Here is a 26,870-nt window from a genome sequence, read left to right as displayed (position 1 = left end):
TCACGAGTTGTTGTTGTAGTAGTGTGCTCGTCTGTTTGATTCTTTTGAGTATCCAGATCCAGGAACTCTGCGACTAAGATGTAAGGGTGTGTCCAGAGCAGGGCTGCGGTATCGAGTTTTTGAGGCCGGAGTGGAAGTCGGACTATTGAGACGGAGTCGGAGTGTGGTTCGGAGATGAGCACGTTAGCCCCGGCTCCGAACCACTCTCTGCGACTCAAATGAAAGGTACTTGCGAGTAAAATACGAATCGGATATCCAAATGTGGGACTAAGTTTCTGGGGGTCCACGCCTTCCCCAAAACACCCCCCAAAGAGGACTTATTTACTGGCCATAGCAATATGGGGCTTAAATTAAAGGTATTTAAGTGTAGAATACGAATCTGATATCCAAATGTGGGGCCAAAAAACCCCTCAAAGAGGACAAATTTACGACCATAGCTATATGGCGCTTAAACGAAACGTCTTTGGGAGTAAAACACGAATTTGATATCAATATTCGGGAAAAAGTGTCTCTGGGGCCACCCCACCCCCATAACACCACCCATATAGGACGTATTTGCTAACCATTCCAATATGAGGCTCAAATTAAAGATATTTTAGAGTAGAGCACGGCCGCGCGCCCCATCACTCAAAACACAAACCGCAAACCGCTCATGTTTGCCAACTATGGAAATATGGGACTCAAAATGAAAGGTATTTGGGAATAGACCACGAATCTGATATCAAAATTCGGGACCAACTGCTTAGGGGACGACCCACCCCCATAACAAATCCCAAATAGGACGTATTTGCTCACCATTGATAGCTTTTAGGGCCTATACCTCAAAGCTGACATGTTTGCTGACTTTTGCAATAAGGGGTTTAAATGAAAGATATTTGATATTAGGAAACGAATTTGATATCCAATTTTGAAGCGAAATGGCAATATGGGGTTTAAATAAATGATATTTGAGAGTAGACCACGATGCGGTTATATTTTTTTAAGGGTTAAGTATTTTGGGGGATAAAGGCAGGTATTTATATGGTAATACTGTAAGTCAAGCGATTTACATAAACTATATATATATATATATATATATATATATATATATATATATATATATATACACATATGTATATATATATATATATATATATATATATATATATATATATATATATATATATATATATATATATAGTTGGCAAACAGAAGCATATATATATATATATATATATATATATATATATATATATATATATATATATACATATATATATATATATATATATATATATATATATATATATATATATATATATATATAGGAGATTTGTTTGGAATGTTTTTACGGTTTAGATTGCCAAGATTCGTGTTTACGGCAGACATTGAAAAGATGTACAGGCAAGTACTGGTTGACAAGAGGGATCGCGAGAGTAAGGAGAAATTCCCCGGACACGGATCTCGAGCACTATATGCTGAATACATTGGCATACGGCACGGCATGCGCACCTTATCTGGCCACCAGATGTCTCAAACAGCTGAAAGACAACAACATACACAAATATCCATTGGGTCCACCAGCAATTCAGAAGAATTTCTATGTGGACGACGGTATGTGCGGCTCTGACAGTTTATCAACAGCGAAAGAGATACAGAAGCATTGAACAGCTTATTGTTGCATGCAGGGTTTAGATTGCGAAAATGATGTGCGAACCATGTGAAGCTTCTGCATGGAGTCCCACCAGAAGACAGAGAAGTGGACCTCAACTTCGACGACTCATCAACCAGGGTCTTGGGGTTGGCATGGAGTCCTCAAGCAGATCGATTTTGTTTGAAGAGTGATGTAACTGATGGAACAATTGTTACCAAGCGGAAGGACACATCCGACCTAGCGCGATTGTTCGATCCGTTAGGAATAGCAGGTCCTGTAGTTGCGGCGGGAAAAATATTTATTCAACGAATATAGAAACAGAACGTCATATGGGACGCGGAGCTATCGTTGGAGATGACATCATATTGGCGACCATTCCAAAAATGTTCGTTGCCAACAAGATTAAGCAAATCCAAGACAGGTCACTTAGTATTCAATGTCGACATGTAGAAACAAAGGACAATCCGGAAGACTTCATATTAAGAGGGATGACTCCAGATCGACTATCAGGATGTATGATGTGATTCTACGGACCGACCTTTCTACACGGAAACTAATCACTCTGGCCGGAGCCTTTCTCAAAATTGGAACGAATCAAACCGATTTTGAGTTTAAGGTGAAGTCAACAGTATCAGCGGTAGCCTCACGGAGCAGATTTCAAGATATGATCAATGGAATTGAACACAAAAATTAATTTAGCAGATTACAGCGAATCATTGGCTATGTCTTGCGGTTTACCGAAAGTTTACGGGGACACAAGGATGGAATTTCACCAGAAGTGTTGACCCCGGCAGAGTTGGACCGCTCCATGTTGTTTATAATCAGGACTGTTCAGGTGTCAGGGTTTGCTAAAGAAGTCCAGCAGTTACGAAATGGAGTATTAGATAAATCTAGTTCAGTACAGTCTAACCCCGTTTATAGATGAAAGAGGAATATTAAGAGTCGGTGGCAGTTTAAACGAGGCAACCTTAGCATACGACGCAAAACACCCAATGCTGTTCCCATACAACGATTCTTTGGTAAAACTGATCCTGGGTATGATTGATTGGAAAAAAAAAAACACTGCGACTTCAATTGTCGTCATCGATATAGAGGCAATCCTAAACTCCAGACCACTTGTCGGTGAACGTCTGACCGCACAAGTTGATCCAACACCTAGGCAATCTTCGACATCGGTGGCGTAGGTGAAAGGTTGTAGGACAGATTAGGCATGAATCTTGGAAACGTTGGTTGGTTGGAATATCTATGCACTCTATAAGAAAGAAGGGAGTACACCATCTCCAAATATTGAGCCTGGTCAACTGGTCATCATTAAGGAAGACAACATGCTTGTAATGTAATGGCCGCCAGGCAGAATAATCCAAACTTACAAGGGCACCAATGGAATCGTTCTGATAGTGGACGTTAAAATCCAAAACGGCGATGTTAAGCGAGCTATCAACAGGTTAGCTACACCGCCTATTGAAAAGGAAGGTGAGGTTGAAGGATCAACATCATCAAAGCGAATCAAGGAGAGTAGTGGTGAAGAATCAACATCATCGAAGCGTGTCAGGCCATCAACGAGCATGCTGTTATCAACAATGCTCATGACACTATTATTTCTGCCGTTGTGCATGTGCCACCCCTTTTATATACGTAAGTTTGAAAACAAGACCGGAATCTACTTCAAGGGTATAGGAGTCACAAAGGTCTTCACAGCCGAATGGAAGTTACTCACGTATTACGACCTTTCTCCATTTTGGTAGATTTGGATGACCTGTCCACCGGGATACAACATCAGCAAGAATTGTGGAAAGGATCCATCAAAAAGAGAAGCGGTGAAGTTGTTGCAGGAGACTTATTCAAGTTCACAGACTGCTAGAAACTGGTACAACAAAAATATATCCCAGGCGCAGCAGACACTCTTGTTATTTTCTGTCTTGGACTCAGAATATGTTGACCAAATGGCTTCAACCATAGAAAGAACAAATGAAGACAAACAACATGTATTGGAGCCACTAAAAAAGCCAGATCATAGATTCTACAGTGAACATAATCAAAATAGTTGAAAGTACAAGTTTTAACAACATGCGATCTGAGATGCAACGTTTAGGAAACAAGGTAAAGAAGGAGGAAGATACTGCAATAATAACTCAGTCAATCGTTTTCCTAACTTCTCAACTTATGATGTTATCGTCAAGGTTACAGCGTATAGAAGACAGCAACTTCCACGTCTTACAAAAGCGCATCACGACCGCATAAGTCGGCTCTTACTGAGTCCCCAGCAGCTGTTAACCGAGCTACAAACGATCACGGAACACACTCCGCCACCTCGTGCTCTAGCCGTTTCTGAAGAGAACGTAGCGGACTTCTTCAACCTTATGAAAAACAAGGGGAGTGTTATGAAAAATAGCATCATATTCCAGATTTGTCTTTCGTTGGTGAATCTTCAGCAATATGATTTATTTAATATGATTCCCCATGCTGCGATACCGTCATTTCATTTCAATATCACTGAAGTCAGCACTATTGACAGCCAACGCTCATCGGGATGAATTCATAGCACTGACGACGGAAGAAATGCACAAGTGCATACATACTACAAATGGCATCTTTATCTGCCCAAATCTAGCAAAGTTAAGCAAGGGTAACCGGCCACATTTATACGAAATCCACTTATTACTGAACAGATCATCAGAAGCTTGCGACTTGGAGTAAAGCATTCATCATGACAGCTGGAGACAAGTGAATACCAAGGGTCAATGGATATTCATCTTAGAGAACAAAACGGAACTCTCATTTGTTTGTGGTTCACAAATGACAACCCTCCATGTATAAGGAACTGGGATTCTAGAGATTGGATGAAATTGCACACTAAAAGACAACATCCTCACAATATACGGCCATTACGAAAATAAAAAGATTGCACATAAGTAATAATATAGGTCCACTTTTATTTTGGGTGGTACTTTTGGGGTAAGGGGGAGTGTACGTCCCCCTCCCGATATCAAAAAACTATATAGCCATTGTTCCTTCCTGACCAACCTACACAATCTGTGAAAATTTCATGGTAATCGGTTGAGCCGTTTTTGAGTCTATACGGAACGAACAAACAAACATACAAACAAACACAAATTGAATTTTATATAAAAGTTAGGATTGTACAACACAAATAACTTAGTAGATTTTAATTAAAATAACATAGCGAAAAGATATATATAACTGAAAAAAACATTTTTACATTTGTAACATAGTTTGGAGCTAATTTTCAATCTCTCTAGTTTTTCATTGATCAGGTGTCTGTGTCAACTGTTCAACATTTTCAATAAGTGGGGGGATCAGTTCCAGAACGTTTTACATAAACGAGGCCACGTAGTGAGAAAACCTACTCCAGGTGTTTTTGCCTTTTTAATTTCAGAGCATTTTGAAAAATTTTGTAATTGTGGCTTGTAAGATCTTCATTCACATAGAATGCTTTATTTGAGTCAAAACCAGCATGACCTAAAAATAGCTTCGAATCATTGGATTTTGTAAATCGTGCAATATTTTTGTCAAAAGGCTTGGTAAGATTAACTATTATCACAGGGTTCGCAACACTATTCTCGTTGCGGTATTATGCATACGACACATTGATTTTATGATAGGTCCATGAATATTTATTTATTTCTGCAATGCTCGTAGATTTGATACAGGTTTTAAACATTATCAAACGGTTTACCGTTTATCCGTAGGTCACTGGCAACCTTTTGATTTTCAAAGATTTGCTGATTTGCCTTCATAATACTTATTTCATTTTTCGCCTGGATAATATCATTCTGCTTGTCATCATCTGTATCTGCCAGTGTTTCAAATATTTCAATCCTGTCATTGAGTTTGACATATTTGTCGTTTAGTTTACCTTTTTCACTCTAAACGTCTCTCATGCTCTTATCGATGACATTAAAGAGTCGTGCTTTACTCTCTGAGATCAAAGCTTTGGTAAGCTCAGTTTGTTTCTCAAATCGTTTCTATTGTATCGTATCAATAGGATAGATTATACGATGAGGAGAATCATAATTTGAGAGTCGCTGAGTTTGGTTGGAGTTACCTTCGCTTATGCTTACTCCCCCTCTCAATCCTTTAAGCGAAAATAGTAACATCTCATGCGGAGATTCGTTACTGTTATTGCCAGAAGAAGCAAATGTAAGAATTGATATTTCGGACATGATGTGTACCTCTAATCACCTTGTTGTTATTGCTAAGGCTTTTATGTGTTTTTAGCTTTGGCTATTTTGTGGTTCGATAAACACAAACAAACTATTGAGTTTCATAACACAAGCTTGAGTTTACACAGCACAACAGTTTTTATTACAAATATAAATTCACTAATTTATGGATAAGGCAGTCGACCATCAGACTCACTTAGACGTTTTCATCCATTGTGATATCACAGGAACAGAAGAAGGATGCCTTTGTGGATTCAAAAATAATCAATTTAATTGATAATTATTAAGAGTTCTTTTAAAACACGTCTGCACTCTCAGAAAGGAGAATTTTTGGTGACTCAATCTTTTAGTACCTAAATGTTCGAATTTCAAAAATCTTCTAGTCGCCCAATATAAAGCATCAAAGTGTAACTGTATTGCAATTTTTAGATCTTTAGCTTAATCCGTAAAGAAGAAACCATTTTGTACGTTTTTCTAAATGTACTAACTAGAAAATAATCTTCTAGGCTTCCAATATATACTGCCAGAGTGTAACTGTGTCCCAATTTTGAGATCTTAAGCTCAAACGGTAAATAATGCATTATTTTGTACGTTTTAGTACTTAAATGTACGGATTAAAAAAAAAACTAGTTACCAAATGTGTAATGTTAAGTTGTTCCTGTATCTCAAATTTCATAGCTATAGCTCAATCTGTAAAGAAAGTACCAAATAGTGCCAATTACAGCACTTAAGTGTCTTTTCTTCCATTCCTGGTACGATTACAACTTTTCTTATTTGGTACAACTTATCATTTCTTTGTCGAGCCTACCATACTTTTTACCAAATTATTTAATTTTACATGTCACCGTTTACCGTAAAAGTAGAAAGCTATTTTTTACTATTTGGTACAAAAATTTACAATTTGAGAAAAAAATCATTTGTCACCCAATATTTATTTACTAGCAGTTTTCTCTATTTTTCTAACTACTCCTTTTGTTTCGCAACAAAAATTAGGTAAGCCAAATTTCGGAGGTCTAGCTCTAACCGATCGCCCATCGTAAATATCCGCTATATCGCAATTTCGTTCAAAAACTCATTGAGTCTCCCAAGTTAGGTTGCTATAGTGTACTTATGTTCCAAAATTCATAGCTCTAGCTCAATTAAAAAAGAGAGTACCAATGACGGTACTTAATATACTACAATATTTCTCCCAGTTCCGGAACGATTTTGCAACCATTTTTATTCCAAACCTTTTTTAGGCTGGGCGATGATTTGTCAGTCAGTCAGGCAACACTTTTAGATATATGAACACATTACTATTTAATTATATTTAAATTTTTTGAAATCAAGCTCGAAGTCTTCAGATTTGATTATCTAATTATTTATTCGATATTTCGCCCATCCGTCGGTGACCATTTTCAGGAAAATAATAATAACGAAATCACAAACAAAACTCAAAAGTTATGCAACCATCTTTCCATCTAGCCGTGGCCTAAAAATTAACAACGATTTCAAGTGTAGTATCTCGAAAACTATATTAAGTGGTAGTCTGCCATCAGACTCACTTACCCGTTTTCGTCCATTGTGATATCACAGGAACAGAAGTAGGAAGATGCCTTCTTGTTCCTACCGTTGAACCATCCAGATTGCTTTAAAGAGCCCAACAACTTGCAAATGTTCACATCCGCTAAATCAGATAGGTTCTCAAAGAAATGAGAACCTAAAGTAGAACTTCTTCTGAATGACAGTGTGGGACACACACAGAAGGTGTTCTATAGTATCTTCTTCTTCGATGTCCTCACAGCTTTTGCAAAAGTTGATAATGGCAACCGTCAGTTATGACGGACACAATGACTGAGACGTCTGTTCTTGCTAGTGACAGCAAAGCGGCAGACCTCTTTAAGTCTAAATTAGGCTACATAGTTTCGGAATGCTCACAACCCCCTCTGTGATCATCTATCATTGGTTATCCTTCGGGTTTGGTCCTGAAAACATAGCTAACGTTACTAGTCTCGCAATCTCGTCCGCTTTACAATTTCCTGGGATATCTCTGTGGCCGCCACTCACAACAAGAGAATTTTGAACTGTTCAGCCATCTCGTGGAAAGATCTGGGGCAATCGAGGGCGGTTTTTGTGTTCAGAAATATGTTCTCCAGGGATTTAATGGCTGTCTAGCTGTCTGGAAAGATATTTATGCCGTTATGACATTATATCTTAGCCATTCCACTACTTCCTTAATTGCAAGGATCTTCGCTTGATACACACTGCAGTGGTTGGGTAACCTCTTCGATATGACCAGTTCTAAATCTTTAGAGTACACCCCAAAGCCCACCTGGTCGTTTGGTTTGGACGCATCCGTATAGAAGTCTATATAACTTCTATTACCAGGGAAGTCGTAGTTCCTATCGGTTCTATCAGGAATAGTGGTACAGTACTTTCTACCAAAAAGCGGCTCAGGTAGGGTGTAATCCACACTGACTGGAACATCCTCAGTGCGGATGACATGCACAAACAAGCCATCCTTTGGATCCGGTGGAGTATTGAACAGCAGGTGGACCTTTGAAGAGCCGTCCACCAGACCACAACACCATATAGCATCAAGCTCTGACAACTGCAGAATATACCCAATGCATGACGCGCGCCCCCAACTTTTGCCAATGGCTCTCTTGCAGGTGTATAAGGCAAGATTTACCTTTCTTGCCCTTTCCAAAATATTGAATTTAAAGTTCAATTTCCTGTCCAGCAAAACACCCAGGTATTTTGCGCTTTCTGTAAATGGAACATTCTCTCCTCCCAAGGAGTAAGGTGCCACTGTAGGCAACTTGTATCTCCTGCTGAAAAGAACTACTTCTGTCTTGTACCAGACCACTTTCGGTAGCCCACTTTGCTGTTGGACGTAGAGCTTCCTGAAGTATATCTCTTAGAGTGCTGGGAAACTTCCCCTAACCGCAATTGCCACTTCATCAGCATACGCTACCACTTTTACACCTTTTTTCTTCCAGAGACAATAATTTATTGTTAATGGATATATTCCAAAGTAGAGAGAGAGTAAACCTCCTTGAGGTGTTCCTCTGCTGACCCATCTTTTGAGATCCACAGATCCCAAGCCTGCCGTAATGCATCTTTCAGTATGTAAGTTATTAATAATCTTTCATACGGTATATTATTGAAAGCACTTTCAATGTCAAGAAATGCTACCATTGTATACTCATTAACAGAGAGAGAAACCTCTATGTAGACCAGTAGGTCGTGAAGGGCTGTTGCAGTGGAATTGCCTTTACTATATGCATGCTGCTGCCGAGACAGGCGATCTCCAGGGTCTTTGCCCTAAGATATGCTTCTATCAACCGCTTAACAGTCTTCAGCATAAAGGATGACAAACTAATAGGACGAAAACCTTTCGGGTCAGACACAATTTCCTTAATAACCTCCGACGAATGCATACCAGTGACAACCTCTTCTGGCGCCACAATGTCCGTTGGAGAATTTCCCGGAAAAGTGTATCAACGAGTAGTTCTAGTGTTTCCTCACTAGACATTGTCCATACATTCTCTGACTTCTGAAAATACCTCAGGCCTCGAGGACTGAATCTTCTTTAGCCTAGAGGCCTCAGATGTATCCTCCACGGAGCTACAGAACTCTGTCCAGCATTTGTTCAGCGCCTTTCTCAGCTCGCCCTTATATTTTCTTAGCTCAGCCTTATAGATGTCGCAATCGTGTGGCGCTCTTGTGGCTTTCGCTCTGTTGAAGAGTTTTCTGCAATCCCCCTTAGACTAATCAGTTCTGGGCTAAACCATGGCGGTTGCTGTTTATCCCTTGGCTTGGCACTACGACATGCTGACACAAGTGAGTCATTCAGGACCTTCGTGATCCGCTTGACCACTATGTCTATATCTTCCGCAGTTGCCACTTCCATTTCTTGTCTAAAAGAGATAGACGTGCCGAATTTTAGTCGAAATTTATCCCAATCCGTTTATCTTCTGTTAAGCCAAGGGACCACTTATGCAATACTTTCTCCATGGCTGAAACTAAAGAGAAGCTGTGGTCATCCAACATTTCCCAGTCGTTTATTCTTGCGCTTATATCTTATGATACAAAAGTAATATCTAGTAAATCTTGCCTGTTCCTGGTAAAAAGGGTCGGTTTATCCCCTTTGTTACAAATTAATAAATTGCAACTTATAATATATTCGATAAGCAGCTTATCCTTTTCGTTGACATCCGAACTTCCCCATATCTGGTGATGTGCATTAGTATCACTTCCTACAATAAGGCTCTTCTTCCCTACAGAAACGGCTTGAACCTGCAACTTAAGGTTTGAAGTCGGTATCCCTGAATCGTGTATCTAGGAAAGCCACACAGAAATGGGACTTGTTTATTTCAAGGCTGGCTACTACCAAATCTTCAGTGCATAGCGAACGAATAAGAAAAATATTAGGACTACTCTTTGCAAGAATACAGGCTCTGCGTCTCCATTCCCCGGACCATAGTCGGAATTCAGCACTTCCACCACTGTTGTGTTAGACTCATCTTCTGATTCCACCAGGAGTTCAACCTAACAAGATTTGTTAGAACTTGTCATGATGAGCTTCCGTACGCTTCTAGGAGCAGGTGAGAAAGCTGTAGAACCACTCTTCCCCAGGACACTAGATACTTGCGGTGTGGACGATTCCTCCTTAGATGCTTCACTAGCTGCTACTGTCGAAGTACTTTTTGAGTTCCGTCCTTCCCGTCCACCCATACAGGGCTTTTCGGGTCCCGTTTCGATGCTTTCCCCTCCTCTCTCGATTGCGGCAGGGGATTTTCACTCTCCTGCAATCCGCCAGACTTTAGCGATGTGGTCGATAGTTCCTCAAGCAAGTGTTCAGCAACAACTTCTGAGTTGCCTGCTAATTCCCCAACCTCACCGCTTTTATAGACCTTCAGTTTCAACCTGTTGAATCCGTAGGATACAACCTCTTCAAACTTGTAGAGGTCTGCGAGACAGCCGGAGTTTAGTACGAATACTACATGTCTCCGGTCACCATCAGCCTCATCCAATCTTCCAGTCGGTGGTTGAAAGATTGAGATTACATCACCTTAGTCCCTGTTCTTCTCCCTTGTCTACAACTGCCATCACCAAACTGTCCCCAGCGTCATTAGCAAATGTTCTTGGACCCAATTTACTATTGTTCGCCCTAGTTCTCTTAGGCATGGCATGTCCTCCAGGTGACCTTAGCCTTTTGGCTGACTGCGGTGCAGTTTCCGAATCAAGACGTGCATTCTTTGGGGTAGCCTGTGCAGCGTATCCCCGAGCCAAATTTAGGGAGTCTCTCTCCCTATTAGTGAGAGTCTTAGGATCATTCGCACCAAACCTCTCAATAAACCTGAGAGCGATGCGTCTTCTGTTATTCCAACCTCTTAAAGAGCGTGTTGGTTTTCCGGGGAAGGCCGGTGGCCTTGGCAAATTATAGGCAAGGGAAAATAGAATAGGTTCGGCCTAGTCCTTAAGAGTCGAAGCAGGTGTCTGCGTCAAAAGCCCCTGCTGACCAGTCGGCTGTCGTATAGTGGAGCCTGGAGCTGCAGCTCCATCACCCGAGGTTATAGTGGATTGGCTCTTTGGAGCTTGCGGAGCGAAATAACAAAACGTCCTTTCTACTCAACAGTTCAAACAAGAATCTAAAACGAGAATGTAATTTTTTCCTTTTTCCATTGATGGATAAAAATAATAATTGTGGAATTATCCAAAAAATAATAATATAATCTCGCCATACTTTTAAAATACGCCCTTTGGTTGCTCCTTAACATAATTCAAAAGAGTTAAGCTTCCCGTACTTGCGTGCTTTTAGAGGAAAAAACTATAAAAAAAAATGTGGTTCATGTATTGTATGAAGGTCAGTCGACAAATCCTGGGAATAATATTATAACATTTGAACAGATAAGGATATCTACACGAAACATGACATAGTGAATGTGGAATGTGGGGATGGTTTCCAATAATTGCGCAAAATTTGGTCCAGGGGCTGTCATGGGGCGTAAATGTAGGTCACCTCTAGCATTGTAAATGTTGAAGTGCTGCCAAATAGGCAGTTAAAGGTCGATCGTCATGACAAAAGTTTGCAAAAGTTGGAGCTCGTAAGCAAATTAAAGTCCTACAAAAACATGCCTAGATGCCTGAAATATCTATAACGGTTTATGAGATATTGGAGTTACAAAACATTTTTTTAAGACTTCAGTCAAGGTATCGTCGGCATTATTGGAATTGTGGCACTATTTCTTTACCAATTGCAAATCTGAGAACACAATTGGAATTCTCCGAATAATAGAAAACAATTTGATAAAGATTGATCTTTCTTACTAAAAGTTATACGCTTTACAAGTTAAAATTTCCGAAAAAACTAAATTACGAATTATAATGAAAACTACAGATGTGAAAAAATTAAAAATTTTTTTTTTTTTTTTTAAATTTGGTAACATATTTTTAAATGTTAAAGCCATGCAAAAGGGAACAAATTTTTAACACAACACAAAAAATTTTACTCCGCTTAGTTACCAATTATTAAACAAATGTTGACTTTGGTAAGCCGTAACTAAGCACCTAAAAGACGTAACACACTTTCAAACTTTAATTTCATACGCTGAACACTTAACCATCATATGCCGTTTAAATTATTTAATTATCTTATTCGGTTCAAAAGATAGGATTTATGCATCGAGAAAACTCATGTTTTGATATAGCTTTCATATAAACCGATCTTGGATCTTGACTTCTTGAGTCACTAGAGGGCACAATTCTTATCCGATTTGGCTGAAATTTTGTACGACATGTTTTGTTATGACTTCTAACAACTGTGCCAAATATGTTTCAATTCGATCCATAACTTGATATAACTGTCATATAAACCTATCTGGCGTCTTGAATTTTTTAGCATCTAGAGGGCGCAATTCCTATCTGATTTTGCTGAAATTTTGCACGACATATTTTGTTATGACAACTATGCCAAATATGGTTCAATTCGAATCATAACCTGATATAGCTGCCATATAAACCGATCTACGATCCTGGCTTCTTGAGCCTCCAGTGGGCGTAATTATTATCCTCTTGGGCTGAAAGTTTGAGCAACAGCTTCTCCCATGACCTTTAACATATGTGTTAAATATTGTCCGAATCGGTATATAGCTTGATATAACTTCCATATAAACCGATCTCTCTAGTTTCTGCTATATTCAAATATTCAATTCAATTATGGTCCAAATCGGACCATAACTTGATATAGCTCCAATATTATGGAAATTCTTTTTTTTTATCCTTTGTGTTTGCCTAAAAAGAGATTCGAGAAAAGAACACGACAAGTGCGATCTATGGTGGAGGGTATATAAAATTCGGCTCGGGCGAACTAAGCACGCTTTTACTTGTTATTTATTGGTATTATTTTTTTTAATTTTTTATCATTATTTATGATGTTATTTTTAAAATTTGCTTGGTGGATCTATGAGATATTTGAAAGGCTTTTATGATAGAAATGCACCATTTCCAAAAAATCAGTGTGTAAACTTATTTTTGTGAGTTTGTCTTTACAGTTATCGTCTTATTTAGACAACAGTTATGCGAGACTTTAGGTTAGAGGACTTAAACTTTACACATCTGTATGCGGCCCAGAATGCACTTTAAGCGAAATTTTCGCATGGTCACAAAAAACCATGGCCAATCTGCCAAATTGTTTGCTGATAAAGTACGCATTTATTTTAATTAAGCGTTATTTATGAAACCCAAAAGTGACCAAGCAAAACGAAAATTGGGGTAGGGGATTTCTTATGGCAACGAAAATTTCGTTTGAGGTGCATACCGCGCCTAAGATGCATAGCAACGGCAACAATCAGATTTAGATAGGTAGCTTTATCTTTGCCTTCTTGCAGAGCAATTGATTTTGGTGTGATTCTTTGAAGCCATCGGCAAATGCTAATTGACAATTTAGGGCACCTGCTGTATAATACGGCGTTGTGCAAAACATTACCATGACCTGGTATCAAAAGACACTTACCTTTGTGAAGGAGATTGGAAGATTGCTCGCAGCATTAACTTTGTTTACATGGTGATGCATTGCGACTACATCGACGTTTAACTTCAGCGCTGTTGGTATTGCTTGATTTGATGGTGCGGAGGAGGAAATGCTTGTCAAAGGCGAAGACGAACTGCCACTGTGACCCGACTGTTGAGCAGCAAATCGAGTACAATCTGAAAGACTGGCTCGGTTGCTGGGCATCCCAGCCATGGAATTGTTCAATGCGGCAGAGGCAGGTGCAGCTGTTGGTGAACCCAGGGCAAAGGTCGGCATTGTTAGGGGTGCAAATATCGTAGATGGCATCAACATGCTTTGGTGGTGCGAATGAACATTCGATACTGGGGCATTCGGAAGTAATGTTCGTGAATGATTATTAAGAATTGTTGGTGTTATGGACGCCCCTGAACGTTGAATGGTCGACGGTGGAGCACTTGCATTCATATTTTCAACTGTATTGGCACATGCAAATTTTCCTACTACATGTGAGTTAAACGTTGTAGGCTGATAGTTTGGATTGCTCGTTGTAGCTTCCATTTGAATAGGATTGCCAACATTGGCGTTGCCATTGCCCTGATGGGGATGGGGATTGGGTAGTACGTGGCAAGTTAAAGCTGCATTGTTGGATGGCAAATATGGGTCCATAGGTGCGGATCCTTGTTGTGGGTAGGGCATGGTCATCATTTTCTGTATCGGTATGCCCCATGGAAGGTACCAGGATCCAGGCTGATATTGCATCTTTAAATGTCTTTGATTTAATTTATACGTTTGTTACTTGTGAATGTTCCGTTTATAATATCAAATCAGTGCGTTCGATATCTATTTATGTAATGTCATGTATCACTATTAATTATGGTCAGTTAGTTATAATAAAGTATTTCCTACAAATTTGACACATGTTTATTTATTAAATTAATAACAACCCTATGGTATTCTCGCACCACTTTTCTATGGGGGAACATTTATCACTTAAATCCGTTTGTACTACTTGCCAACACACTATCTATAGGCCTATCCTGATCTTGCAAATCCTTCAATACGTGCTTGTCTTTATGAATATCTCAGTTTGGTAGGGTTATAGTTTCGGCGAATCATTTAAATTTGCTCTCAAACTAATTTTAGGTTTTCAGAAGGTTATTGTTTGTGTGGGTCAATTAGTTGTCCTGGCTGATGGTTGTCGCAAGCGGCAGTTTTCTTCTGATCTAAATAGATTGAATAGAGCTGAAAGAATCATTTAAGGAGGGGATTTCAATAGCAGACACCAATCTGGGGGATGTTTACGTGCAAATTGCTGGGGGAACCTATTATTTCAGAGGCAGGCGTCTTGTAGTTTTGACATAATTTTCCGTGACAAACACACTTATGTTCCCATCGAACGCTGCTCACCGGTGCTCGACACTTAATTTGTTTATAACTAATGTATCTGAGTTTATGTCGTCGCCTCTGGTACAAGACGACTTGAGCTCAGATCACTCTCCAGTCAGGATTACTTGAAACTGCAATGTCCTGATAATGCAGTGGCGCCGCTATGATTACCGGAATGTTAACTGGAGCTCCTTTTCGAAGTATATAAATCGAAACACACTCCGTGATTCCGATTCCATGACCGGTCCTGGGGACATAGACTCATGCTACTGTATGCAGTGTGTCAGTTAGATATCGTAGGTGTGTTGCAAAACTTTTCTAGGAATACCTGAGACTTTTGATTCATTCGAGGAACTACTATAGCAGTCTTTGGAAGAGAAATAGTGACCGGGCTGATTTCTACGAGATGAAGAGGTTAAACACGGAAATAAATGAGGGAATGCACGTGTTTAGGAACAGAAGTTGGAATAATCACCTATCTGGATTGGACAAAAGCTCTCCCCCTTTTGGAACCTTTCAAAAGTGTTAAAGTAGAGGACTAACAAAATTTCAAGCTTAGGATATAATGGCTCACGTTTTACCACAAATGAGGAAAATGTGATGTCTTGGCGGTGTCTTTTGACTCAGACCATTCCGTTGGCCCCATGCTTAGTGATCCACGGACCATATCCGAGGATATAAGCTATCTGCGAACCTCATGCCACAAATCGCTACTGACATCGCGACTATATCCAATATTGTAGGGACACTAAAGCATAAGAAGGCGCTGGGGAACGACAGTATGCTTGTCTAAAGGCTCTACCGATTAAGGACATATGATTTATTATTATGCCATTATATGCCAGTTTCAAGTTCGGTATTTCCCACAGGATTTAAGGAATCGAAAGTTATTCCAATTAGAAAACCTAACAAACCCATAACTGCCCGTCTTCGTAAAGGCCAATCAGCTTGCTCTCCTCGATTAGCAAGATCTAGGAATAGGTTATAAAGGGAAAGCTAATAGAGTACATGGAAACTCATGAGCTATTGGAACACAACACTGTTCATCCCCCCGTAAGGATAAGGAATATAGTCGATTCCAATTTTAGCCAGCAAAAGTCCACCGTCATGATTCTTTTGGACGTGAAATCGGCATTTGATTCTGTGTGGCAAAATGGCCTGATTTACAAGATGGTCAACGTTAATTTTTCGATGACGTTGATAAAGATCACTCATAGCTTTTCAAGAGACAGGATTTTTAGAGTGTACATTAACTCTGGTTGTCCCCAGGAATCCTGTTTGTCCCCTCTACTGTATAACCTTTACATTTTTCAGATTTTCCAGTCCAAGAGAACTGTATGACTGTCTTTACATTGAATGTAATCTTCAGCTTTCAGGCAGGGATGACAAGACTTTTCACAAGTGGAGGATATTGGTGAACGGTGACAAAAGTCAAGCGATATATTTTACCAGTAGGCGTAAGGAATGTTTTATTCCACAGAATAACGTAGTCATTCTGAAAATGGAACCCAAGATTAAGTTTAAAGATCATATACCTTATGTCATTCAAAAAATATGAATACTCACCAAGTCACTTTGGTGTTGGAAGGATTATTATAATTTGTGGAATACTACTGTAAAGAAGCTACCTGATCCATCCATTAGGAAAATGTTCACTAAAACAGCAGTTTTTGTCTGCTGAACATGGGAAAGCAGATATTACTGCTGTTTTAGCACACATAGGGCTGTTAAATTAGCAAACATTATTTCTGCTACATCAGCTTACAAAATCTGCTGTTTTGAGTACACAAGTCTGCTGAAAAAATGTATGCCAATTTTTGTAGCTGCCTGTTACTTGTTTTAATTACTTTAGGCATTTTTTTAGATTTTTTTTAGAAATTTTGTTGGAAGAGATGATTTCAATTTGTGGAATATCACTGTAAAAAATCCACCTGTTCAGGGCGGGGACTATCGACCCAATCTGCAACTTTTTAAACGATCCCTCAATCAATATCGACGAAGACACAATCTATCAGTCACCTTCAGGACTTTATGTCATTAATAAATGTTAAGTTTTCTTTTATTTGTAATGCCAAATGCTACGTTTTGTTACAACGACATTTGCGATAAATTTTTTTCTACATTTACGAGAGCAACTCTTTAGTCTTTAAAGGCCATTTCATTAAAACTTTCCCTTTAGAAAAAAATGTCTTTGGAGTTTTATCTTTGCATAAAAAGGTTAATTATGTTATTGGAATTGTGCCCAGATTAGACCAATCGATTTTGTTTTTGTGTCTATTTAGAAGAGAAAAGCAACATAGAAAGACTTTAAAAAATTTTGGGCAAAATGAAGTCTCGCAAAATGCATGAGCAGGCACAATAAAGTTTTTTCATTTCGAGATAGTGTTTAAAAAAATTCATTGAAATTGAATCTTTAAAAGAAATTTTATTGAAATCTTATGTTTAAAAAAATTTATAAAATTTTTGATTCAACAAAAAAAAAATTGTATTTTCAGAAAGATGTATGATATTTTGTATTTTAAATGTAATTTCGAGAGCGTCCGGCCATGGCTGAGGGTTTGTTGTTAGCGAATTTTACTAATCCTAAGCACATATCCGGATGGGCTGAAATTTTGCATAAGTGTTTCGTTACGACTTCCAATAATCGTTCAAGTGTTTGCTTGATTGGTAGAAATTTCGCATGAAGAAATGGTGGGTTCTTAAGATTCGGCCCGGCCGAACTTTCGACTCGTCCGACAATAGATGGGCAGTATACATATCCGCACGAAGAGTAGCACACGGATTGTATAAACAACTTCGTGTGGCTTCCTTCTGCTGCCACCATTTCAAATCTTTTGCATTTAGTTGATGTCTTTCAACAGTGTACGTGTGCCCATCACTGTTTTAAACTGATGTTATTGCCCACAAACCACTGTTTAGTTTGTTTTTGAAAAAGCAAAGCAAACACAAGTTATTGTTTGGTATGTGCGAGATGGTAGGCATCGCATTAATTGCAAATCTAACGTATTTTACAGCAATTTTTTTGTCGCTGTCTATAATTGCGTTGACGATCAACATTGAATGAGTTCAATTAAAACAAGTTTGTCAAAAATTCGAGAGATTAGTTTGAGAGAATTTCCAAAAATTCAAAAATCAAAAAAATTCATTGCAGGTGAAATTGGCTGAGAAAAAGTTTTGTTTTCAATTTTTTTTCGCTATAGAGAACAATGCATTTTAGGGAAGTTCGTTACAGAAAAGTTCAACTGTATATGTGTAGCTCTATTTTCACTTCTTGAGCATTTGATCACGCATACATCAATGCAACGTTCGTAATATTTCAAACATATATTGCAGTAATATTGCAATAATGTGGTAATGTTTTAAAGGATCTGCGGGAGCTTTTGGCATAAAGATTTATTAAAATGTTTGAAAGAGTGTACCGAAATAATAACTTCTTTGCCGAAGTCCATCGTAATGGGTTCAAACTTACATTAAGCGCCTTTATAACGATATTACCTGAATTTCACTTATAGGGTAGATGTAGGGCGATATTAACTTCAGTTCTCTATCTTTTTGGCTGGGCACAATCCATTTTCAAAGAAAAGTACACATATGTGAAAAGATAAATTTTTTATTAATAAATATGAAAAAACAGCTAAAATTCCAAACACAAATTCTTGGATTAATTTATCACAAGAGATTTTCAATTTTATTGTAAACAAACTCCCAACGTTTTTTTATAAAAATAGTTAAATTGCTGAAAATTTCGTCTATGGATAATGAATTATTTTTTTGCGTGTATCGTTTCATAATTTTCAGTTTTGTGCCGCAAGTTGCCGAATTGAGTATCCATTTTACAGCCTTTTTTGTCACAGTTGTTGAAACTGTAAGCAAACCAGTCAATTTCCAATACTAATTTTCCCCAACTTGAATAACTAACATATTTTCATAGTGCTTCAAATTATAAAAAATGTTCGACCTATTCTCTTGTTTGAACATTGCTACGAGCAATTGACTGCTTTTTATTAACTTTGAGTAAAGCTTTTAATGAATTTTCTAATTCTTTTAAACGATTTGAACTACTGTCCCAATATTTGGCTTTTTGCAAAATGTTTTTGCTGTATAAGTGTCCCTACTATTTCGCATATAACAGCGGAAATCAGATGGAAACGAAATTTTTTTGATAATTACATTTTAGCTACTGAGTTTTTATTCAATGTTTTTGAATACGAAATTTAAAAATTTGTTTATAGGGCATAAATAGTTTAATAACTGTGTAACATAGCACTTTAAGCCAATAATATCCCATATTTACTCAAACTAATATGGGTTTATATATATATCACACCTCTATACATACTGTTTAGTGAGGTGCTAAAATCTGGCGGCAGACAATGTCAATAGTGTGGAGACTGATCCATATATAATATCACTGTCACTCAAACATCATTTCTATTAGGCGGTAATTCAAAAACCAAGAATGAACTTCCAACGGTAACAGCAAAAAAAAAAAAAAACACCCACAAAAGGCATATTCCCAATAAAATAAGTTCTGTTGTGTTGTGTGATTTGGCATCAGAATATGAGTAATTTATTGTTCGAATTGACCAATAAACAAAAAAACATAACTTGGGAAACGCTATTCAAAGACACATGATCTTAATCTTCCTTTGTGTAGCTCAATACATCATATTATCATATAGTCGGGGAATAAAGAAAGCTTAACGGTTTCACCGATTTATACGGGGGCTATAGCTAGTAGCAGCCAACATTATTTATGGAACGCGAAATCGGGCAAAAGTTAAATCTTGCAGGGGTAGTAAATTCAAATCGATGGATTAGTTTATCTGTATAAATGGATCGGCTATCTTTGTTCCTGATGATCAAGAGCAGTTCTTTCAAATATTTAAAATAAACAGGTTTTAGGTGTTCTTAAAATGGTTTATTAGCGTAAGCCTGTGGTTGATGGAATACATGAAAGCACATGAATTTTTGTAGGTAAGGTTGAAAAGGGGGTGCGGGTATTAATCCGATCTATGCCATTATGGCCAGTAATCCGATTATTGTGTACTCTAAATAATAAAAAGTAACCTCGAAAATGAAAATCTATGTTAGGAATCTAGTGCTACTTAAGTTGGTTCATGTCTGGTATTGTGTCCCCACTTATGTACAGATGCCTGTTGACCGCGAAAGCCGCACAATAACATAGAGTGCTCCAACGCACAGTGGGATGGAAAAAATAAGTGGAAATAAATCTGCCATTTTGGAACGGATAGAAATATCTTCATGAAATTGTAGATGGTTATTTTGTTCGGGCTGTCAAAAGCGCATTTATGGTCCGATTTTCCAACAGGCTTAAATGTGCGGGATGTCTTTTATAGTATCCATAAAATTTGACTAACATTTTTTTTTGAAATTTACGCAGAGGCTGGTCTCATATTTTGTTGCTTGTGAAAGCGTTTCTGAACCGATTTCATTTAACTGATTTGGAAAGCTAATAAAATTGATTTTTTTTTCGCGATATATGCTAAGGTCCGATTCTTCAGTCAAAAGTTATGCGAGTTACAAATCAAAATATGTAAAAAAACTCAATTTTTGGCATTTTTTGTCAAAAAAAAGGCAATTCATTGTTTCTCTCTAAACAGAAAACTTGGTCCAGCACTATTTTTTTTTTGCTTTGCTTACTTAGCTTAATGTGCTGTAAAGAAGACAAAATGTAGATGCGTTTTAAGTGTAGTTTTTATAAATTGTGTTAACCCGAATAGAAGATCTGTGAAGTACAATATTGGCATTTTTTAACAAAATAAACTGCGAAAATCTTTCGAGTTTGCAAAAATTTTTCCCCAGTGTGGTGATTTTGGTTGTTTTCATCAAGATATGTGCCAAAATTTGTAGTCATTTATTAACAGAGATATTCATCTACAAATTTGTGAAAAATTACGATATCTTAAGTAGTTTTGATTTTATATAGGGATATTTAAGCACTTTCCAATTGAAAATCGGACCATAATTGCGCATTTGACAGCCCGAACAAAATTTGTAGGTGACCAACTTTAAAGGCCCACCAATGGGCCCTGAAATTTTGCATATAAACTGGATAACATCAAGTAAAATTTCATGAAGATATCTCTATCCGTTCCACTTATTTTTTCCCCATCCCACTGCGCAATGTCTCATAATTTTTTCCATGCTATCACTTGCCGCACCGATTTTGCATAAGAGAGCTCGCAGTCCTATGTGTCCTGTTGTGATACCGAAATCTATACTGACCTCCTTATTAGTTCCTTTCAGTAAAAGCCTCGTCATTTCACGATCCGGATCTCCCCATAGGATTATCATCGTCCTACCGACCGTTTCACTGTTCCACAGCATTCGTCACCCACGCCCTTAACTCAGACTGCATCGCCCTGAAACGCTTCGAGTTAACCAGTCGTAGCCGGAGGCGAATTTCACGGTATTCCGGAATTTATTCGCATTCGACAGTTTGATAATAGGAAAATATTGTGGAAAATAAAAACAAATAATATAAAAGTAGGTTCCATACACTTTAGATAAACAGGCGCAATGTAGTTTAGAAAGCAATTGACTCATTTTCGCTAAATTTGACTGTCAAGTTCGACTTATGTGAAACCAAAAATGTAAACAAATTTTCGTCTTCGATAACCATAATTTTGTGGAAGTTTCGACATTCGACTACGCCATCATCAACCGGTTGAACAGTTGAACCTCGGTTATTCGGGCTTCAATTAACCGATTACATCTGTTAACCGGCATGTTGTGCTGTTGGTTTTGGACCTCTATTAACCGTGCTTTACCTCTATTAGCCGTGCTTCAATGATGCTCCCTCTATTAACCGTGCTTAAGCTGCTACCAGGCGACACACAGTGGGCCAAATGGCAAAAAAATTGGAAATAAGTCTACAACTTTTTATCTGTTGATTTTAGATACAAAATGTTCTAGACATTTGTAGAGGAGGACATAGGCTTTCAGAAAAGTGCTGTTGTTGGTCCATATCTTTAATACAGGGTGAGCTACAGGGTGTCAAAGTTGACCACTTTTGACTTCTCCAAGCTTCTGGGGGCCATAACTTTTGATCTACTCAACCGATTTACATGATTTAGGACTCTAGAGAAAGAGCTTGACAAGATCTAAAAAACTTATGCATAAAGTACCATGCCATCGTGTACTGTTAAGGAGTTATGAATTGTTTAATTTTAAAATATGAAAATTTGGCCTTGGTTTTTTTCAGTGTTTTTTAAATAACTCCGTCAATTTTAAAGCTATAAACTTCATACTTCACACAAATTATGCCAGCATATGTGTGCATAAAATACAAAAGGAATCACGTGAATATCTTTGGCGGTTTAAAAATGGCATCGTTTTCAATATGAAAAATATTTTTTTTGTCAAAAAATTGCAAAATTTTTCAAAAAAGATACTCCCATTTCCTTTAAGTTTTCGCAAACTTTGGCCGTCAAAGCATTATCATTTCTTTCCATTTTCACAAAGTCGAGGTATTAAGAAAAGTTTTAAGTGCTAATTTGGCTAATTTCGATATCAAACAACACCGTTATCTTAAGACCAAAATGGCCAATTTTTTTACTAAACTTCAAAAGTTTCTCACTGGAAAAAAAGTTCCACGGGGATTTTTTCGCTTTTTTTGAACTTAAATGAAAGCTTAAAATGTTCCCAACATTTTAAGGTATGTCTCGCCATATCCTAGCCATAAATGAGATCGTAGCGATCAAAATACTGAAAAAAGTCAATTTTCAAGTAGTGCTATATTCATTGCTAAAAAACAAGTATTACGTCACATTTTATTGCAAAGATGTTAAATAAACTTTTATTTGGTAACACTTCTTCTACAAAACACAAAAAGAATCATGGAAATATCTCTATTCTATTCCATTTTATGGAACCGGCAATAAAAAAGTCAATTTTTCAAAAAAGTCGAATTTCCCAAATTTTGTTTTTGTTGTCCTAATTGCACATGACACACTATAGCCATATTTACGCAACATACCTTATCGTAAAGGAAATTTTCATACCTTTCCAACGATGTATAAAACATTTCTCAACTCGGATTCTATCTACTCTAAAATTCATTTACACTTCATTAAACTCTATATAAAAATGTCTATTTGTGAAATGGAACCTTATATGGGGCCTACACTAAAACATTGATAGATTTGCCCAGGGTTTACAATACAAATGTGTTAGAATAAAAAAAGGTCTCCTGCCAAAGTTTAAAAAAATTGGAATAAAAATATGTGTTTTAGAGCGAAAACACTTCGCATCGGCGTGCGTTTGTATAGTACCTACATCTATTTTTAATGTAAGCTGATGATTTTTGAATAAAAAGTAACCTAGAAATATACCTGCATATATATATATATTTGTGTTAAGATTTGATGCAGACAAATGTTACCTGTTTCGCTATGTCGAATTCCCAGGAAATCCACCGTATCAATGAATGTGAAAAAACCTACCCATAAAAAATTCATTGTCATTTTTTTTAACCAAATTCGAGTCCAGGTAAATAATTATAGAAGAGTAAGTAAAAAGAGGCACTTTGGACCCCTTTTTACGATTGCGTCTGATACCTGAAATGGGTCATTAATTGTGAATATATTGCATAAATATTTGAACAAAATCCAAATTTTCTTCATTATATTTTGTAGAGGCGTAAAGGACATTTATAAGTTATGGAAGTCATACTGAAGTATTCCACTCTTTCGAAAATTGTATGGGACATCAAAAATGATTCCAAATCATACACGGAGTCATTTAAGGAACTTGTTTACACTTTGGACCACATATATGGAATAAGGCTAAATAAAGACGCTTTAGACAAACTTGAAAAATTCTACAAATCATTTGAGAGAAGGTTGCCAGAATGTTCATTCGCAAAAATCAAGTTTTTCAAAATGTATGAGAAGTGGCTGAAATCGGATCTACTTATTGAAATTAAACCGCTGATTCCCGGCCGGCCTAGCAAAGCATACGACGAAGTTACGGAGAAAACCAAAAAGAAAAAACAAGAGGAACTATTGGCGGCACATCCGCCAAATTTAATAAAAGATACGTTCAAAACAGCATTGTTAAAAACACAACCAAAAAATGTTGGACGAATTGTCGATGTTTTACCATTAGCATCTCCGAAAAGGGTAAAGAGAATGGTAGAAAGTATTCCAACTCCAAAATCGACTACAGAATTCACGGAGGAAGATGCACTGGCCCTGATTTTGAACCTAGGCCTCTCAAGAAACAAATACTCAACAATGAGGAAGGCTCTTCGTGAAAAAGGATGGGGTTGTTTACCCTCAAAACATAAATTGTACAACACCAGGACGAAAATGGTGCCATCAAATATATACGTGGACGAATTAAAAGCAAGAGTGAAACTTGCTGATCTTGTTGAAAATACAGCTGTTAGAATTATTTCTAATTTTACTGAAGAACAGTTGAACACATGTAATAATTCCGAAGTGGTTTTGATCAGCAAATGGGGTTGTGATGGATCATCTGGATTTTCCGAATATAAGCAACAAACAGAAATAGATACCAACTTCGCATCAATTTTCATGGCATCATTAGTACCATTGAGAATGAGATTGTACAAGGACCAATCTTCATCATCGAAAGAAAATGCATTTCAAGATATATGGATAAATAGAACACCTGGGTCAAAATATTTATGTCGCCCAATTCGGTTTGAGTATACAAAGGAAGACCGGAACACAACACGATCTTTGGTGAACGAAATAAAGGAAGAAATTGCTGCATTACCCATGATTGTTATAAACCAATTGGGAAGAAATATAAAAGTTTCGTTTCAACTACAACTCACTATGATCGATGGAAAGGTGGCAAACGCATTAACTGGCGTTATGTCCAATTGGAGATGCAATATTTGTGGCAAGAAGAATGGGCAATTCGAGGACAAGTCTGATGAAAATTTAGTAAACGAAAATGCGCTCAATTTCGGTATTTCGCCCCTGCACTGTAGAATTCGATTCATGGAGTATTGTTTGCATTTATCGTATGACCTTAAATATCGGACTAGCCCTGGAAACCGCGATGTCTCTGCTAGAAACAACCAAGATCTTCACAAAATGAGGCAGGAAGAGAAGAATCGAATCCAGTTGGAGTTTAAACAAAAGGGACTTATAATAGATAAACCTCTTTACGGATACGGAAGCACAAATGATGGCAACTCGGCAAGGCGGTTTTTTGAGGACCCCGTATCGACATCTAAAATAACCGGTCTTGATGAACACTTGCTAAGACGATTCAAAGTGATTTTGGCTGTAATCAATAGCAAAAAGATGATAAATTCAACCAAATTTGAAGCTTATAGTAATGACACAAAAAACATTTTATCTGATTTATATTCGTGGAAAGCTTTAACACCGACAGTACATAAAGTCTTACATCATGGCAAGGAAATTGTGGAATACAACATACTTCCGTTAGGAGAACTTACAGAAGAAGCTCAGGAATCCCGTAATAGAGATGTTAAACAGTTCCGGCTTTTCAATACCCGAAAGAGCACCAAATTTAACCAAAATTATGATTTACTTCAATATTTATTGTTATCGTCTGATCCGGTACTATACAGCATCAGAACTAAATGGCTACCAAAAATATGTGACGATATAGATAAGGACGATCCCGATGCCATTCAAATTAAAGAGCTTTTAAATTTTGATACCTTAGATTATTTGGTAGAGAATAAAATCAAATAATACAAAACTAAAATGCTTTTTTATTTTGGGAGTAGCTAATATACATATAAACGCACGCCGATGCGAAGTGTTTTCGCTCTAAAACACATATTTTTATTCCAATTTTTTTAAACTTTGGCAGGAGACCTTTTTTTATTCTAACACATTTGTATTGTAAACCCTGGGCAAATCTATCAATGTTTTAGTGTAGGCCCCATATAAGGTTCCATTTCACAAATAGACATTTTTATATAGAGTTTAATGAAGTGTAAATGAATTTTAGAGTAGATAGAATCCGAGTTGAGAAATGTTTTATACATCGTTGGAAAGGTATGAAAATTTCCTTTACGATAAGGTATGTTGCGTAAATATGGCTATAGTGTGTCATGTGCAATTAGGACAACAAAAACAAAATTTGGGAAATTCGACTTTTTTGAAAAATTGACTTTTTTATTGCCGGTTCCATAAAATGGAATAGAATAGAGATATTTCCATGATTCTTTTTGTGTTTTGTAGAAGAAGTGTTACCAAATAAAAGTTTATTTAACATCTTTGCAATAAAATGTGACGTAATACTTGTTTTTTAGCAATGAATATAGCACTACTTGAAAATTGACTTTTTTCAGTATTTTGATCGCTACGATCTCATTTATGGCTAGGATATGGCGAGACATACCTTAAAATGTTGGGAACATTTTAAGCTTTCATTTAAGTTCAAAAAAAGCGAAAAAATCCCCGTGGAACTTTTTTTCCAGTGAGAAACTTTTGAAGTTTAGTAAAAAAATTGGCCATTTTGGTCTTAAGATAACGGTGTTGTTTGATATCGAAATTAGCCAAATTAGCACTTAAAACTTTTCTTAATACCTCGACTTTGTGAAAATGGAAAGAAATGATAATGCTTTGACGGCCAAAGTTTGCGAAAACTTAAAGGAAATGGGAGTATCTTTTTTGAAAAATTTTGCAAT

At 37.3% G+C, this 26,870-nt stretch overlaps 1 protein-coding gene across 6 annotated transcripts in view; it reads right to left on the bottom strand.

The window, feature by feature from the left end:
- Positions 1-26,870, bottom strand: part of LOC106091660 (pseudouridylate synthase RPUSD2) — a 431,111-nt gene that overhangs the window by 188,748 nt on the left and 215,493 nt on the right. For 2 of the 6 annotated variants that reach the window (XM_059365901.1, XM_059365904.1), the window contains exon 2: positions 13,817-14,677. The exons of 1 other annotated variant lie outside the window; for it this stretch is intronic. In XM_059365901.1, the coding sequence (XP_059221884.1) occupies positions 13,817-14,572 (756 nt within the window). In that variant the 5' untranslated portion in view covers positions 14,573-14,677. Of the gene's footprint in view, positions 1-13,816; positions 14,716-26,870 lie in introns of all 6 variants that reach the window. 3 more of the 6 variants (XM_059365902.1, XM_059365905.1, XM_059365903.1) reach the window with 2 other exon arrangements.

Source organism: Stomoxys calcitrans, chromosome 3 (genome assembly GCF_963082655.1).
Source record: "Stomoxys calcitrans chromosome 3, idStoCalc2.1, whole genome shotgun sequence".
NCBI classification, from domain to species: domain Eukaryota; kingdom Metazoa; phylum Arthropoda; class Insecta; order Diptera; family Muscidae; genus Stomoxys; species Stomoxys calcitrans.
Note: the sequence above shows the minus strand (reverse complement) of the source record. Positions and strands in the feature narration are given on the sequence as shown.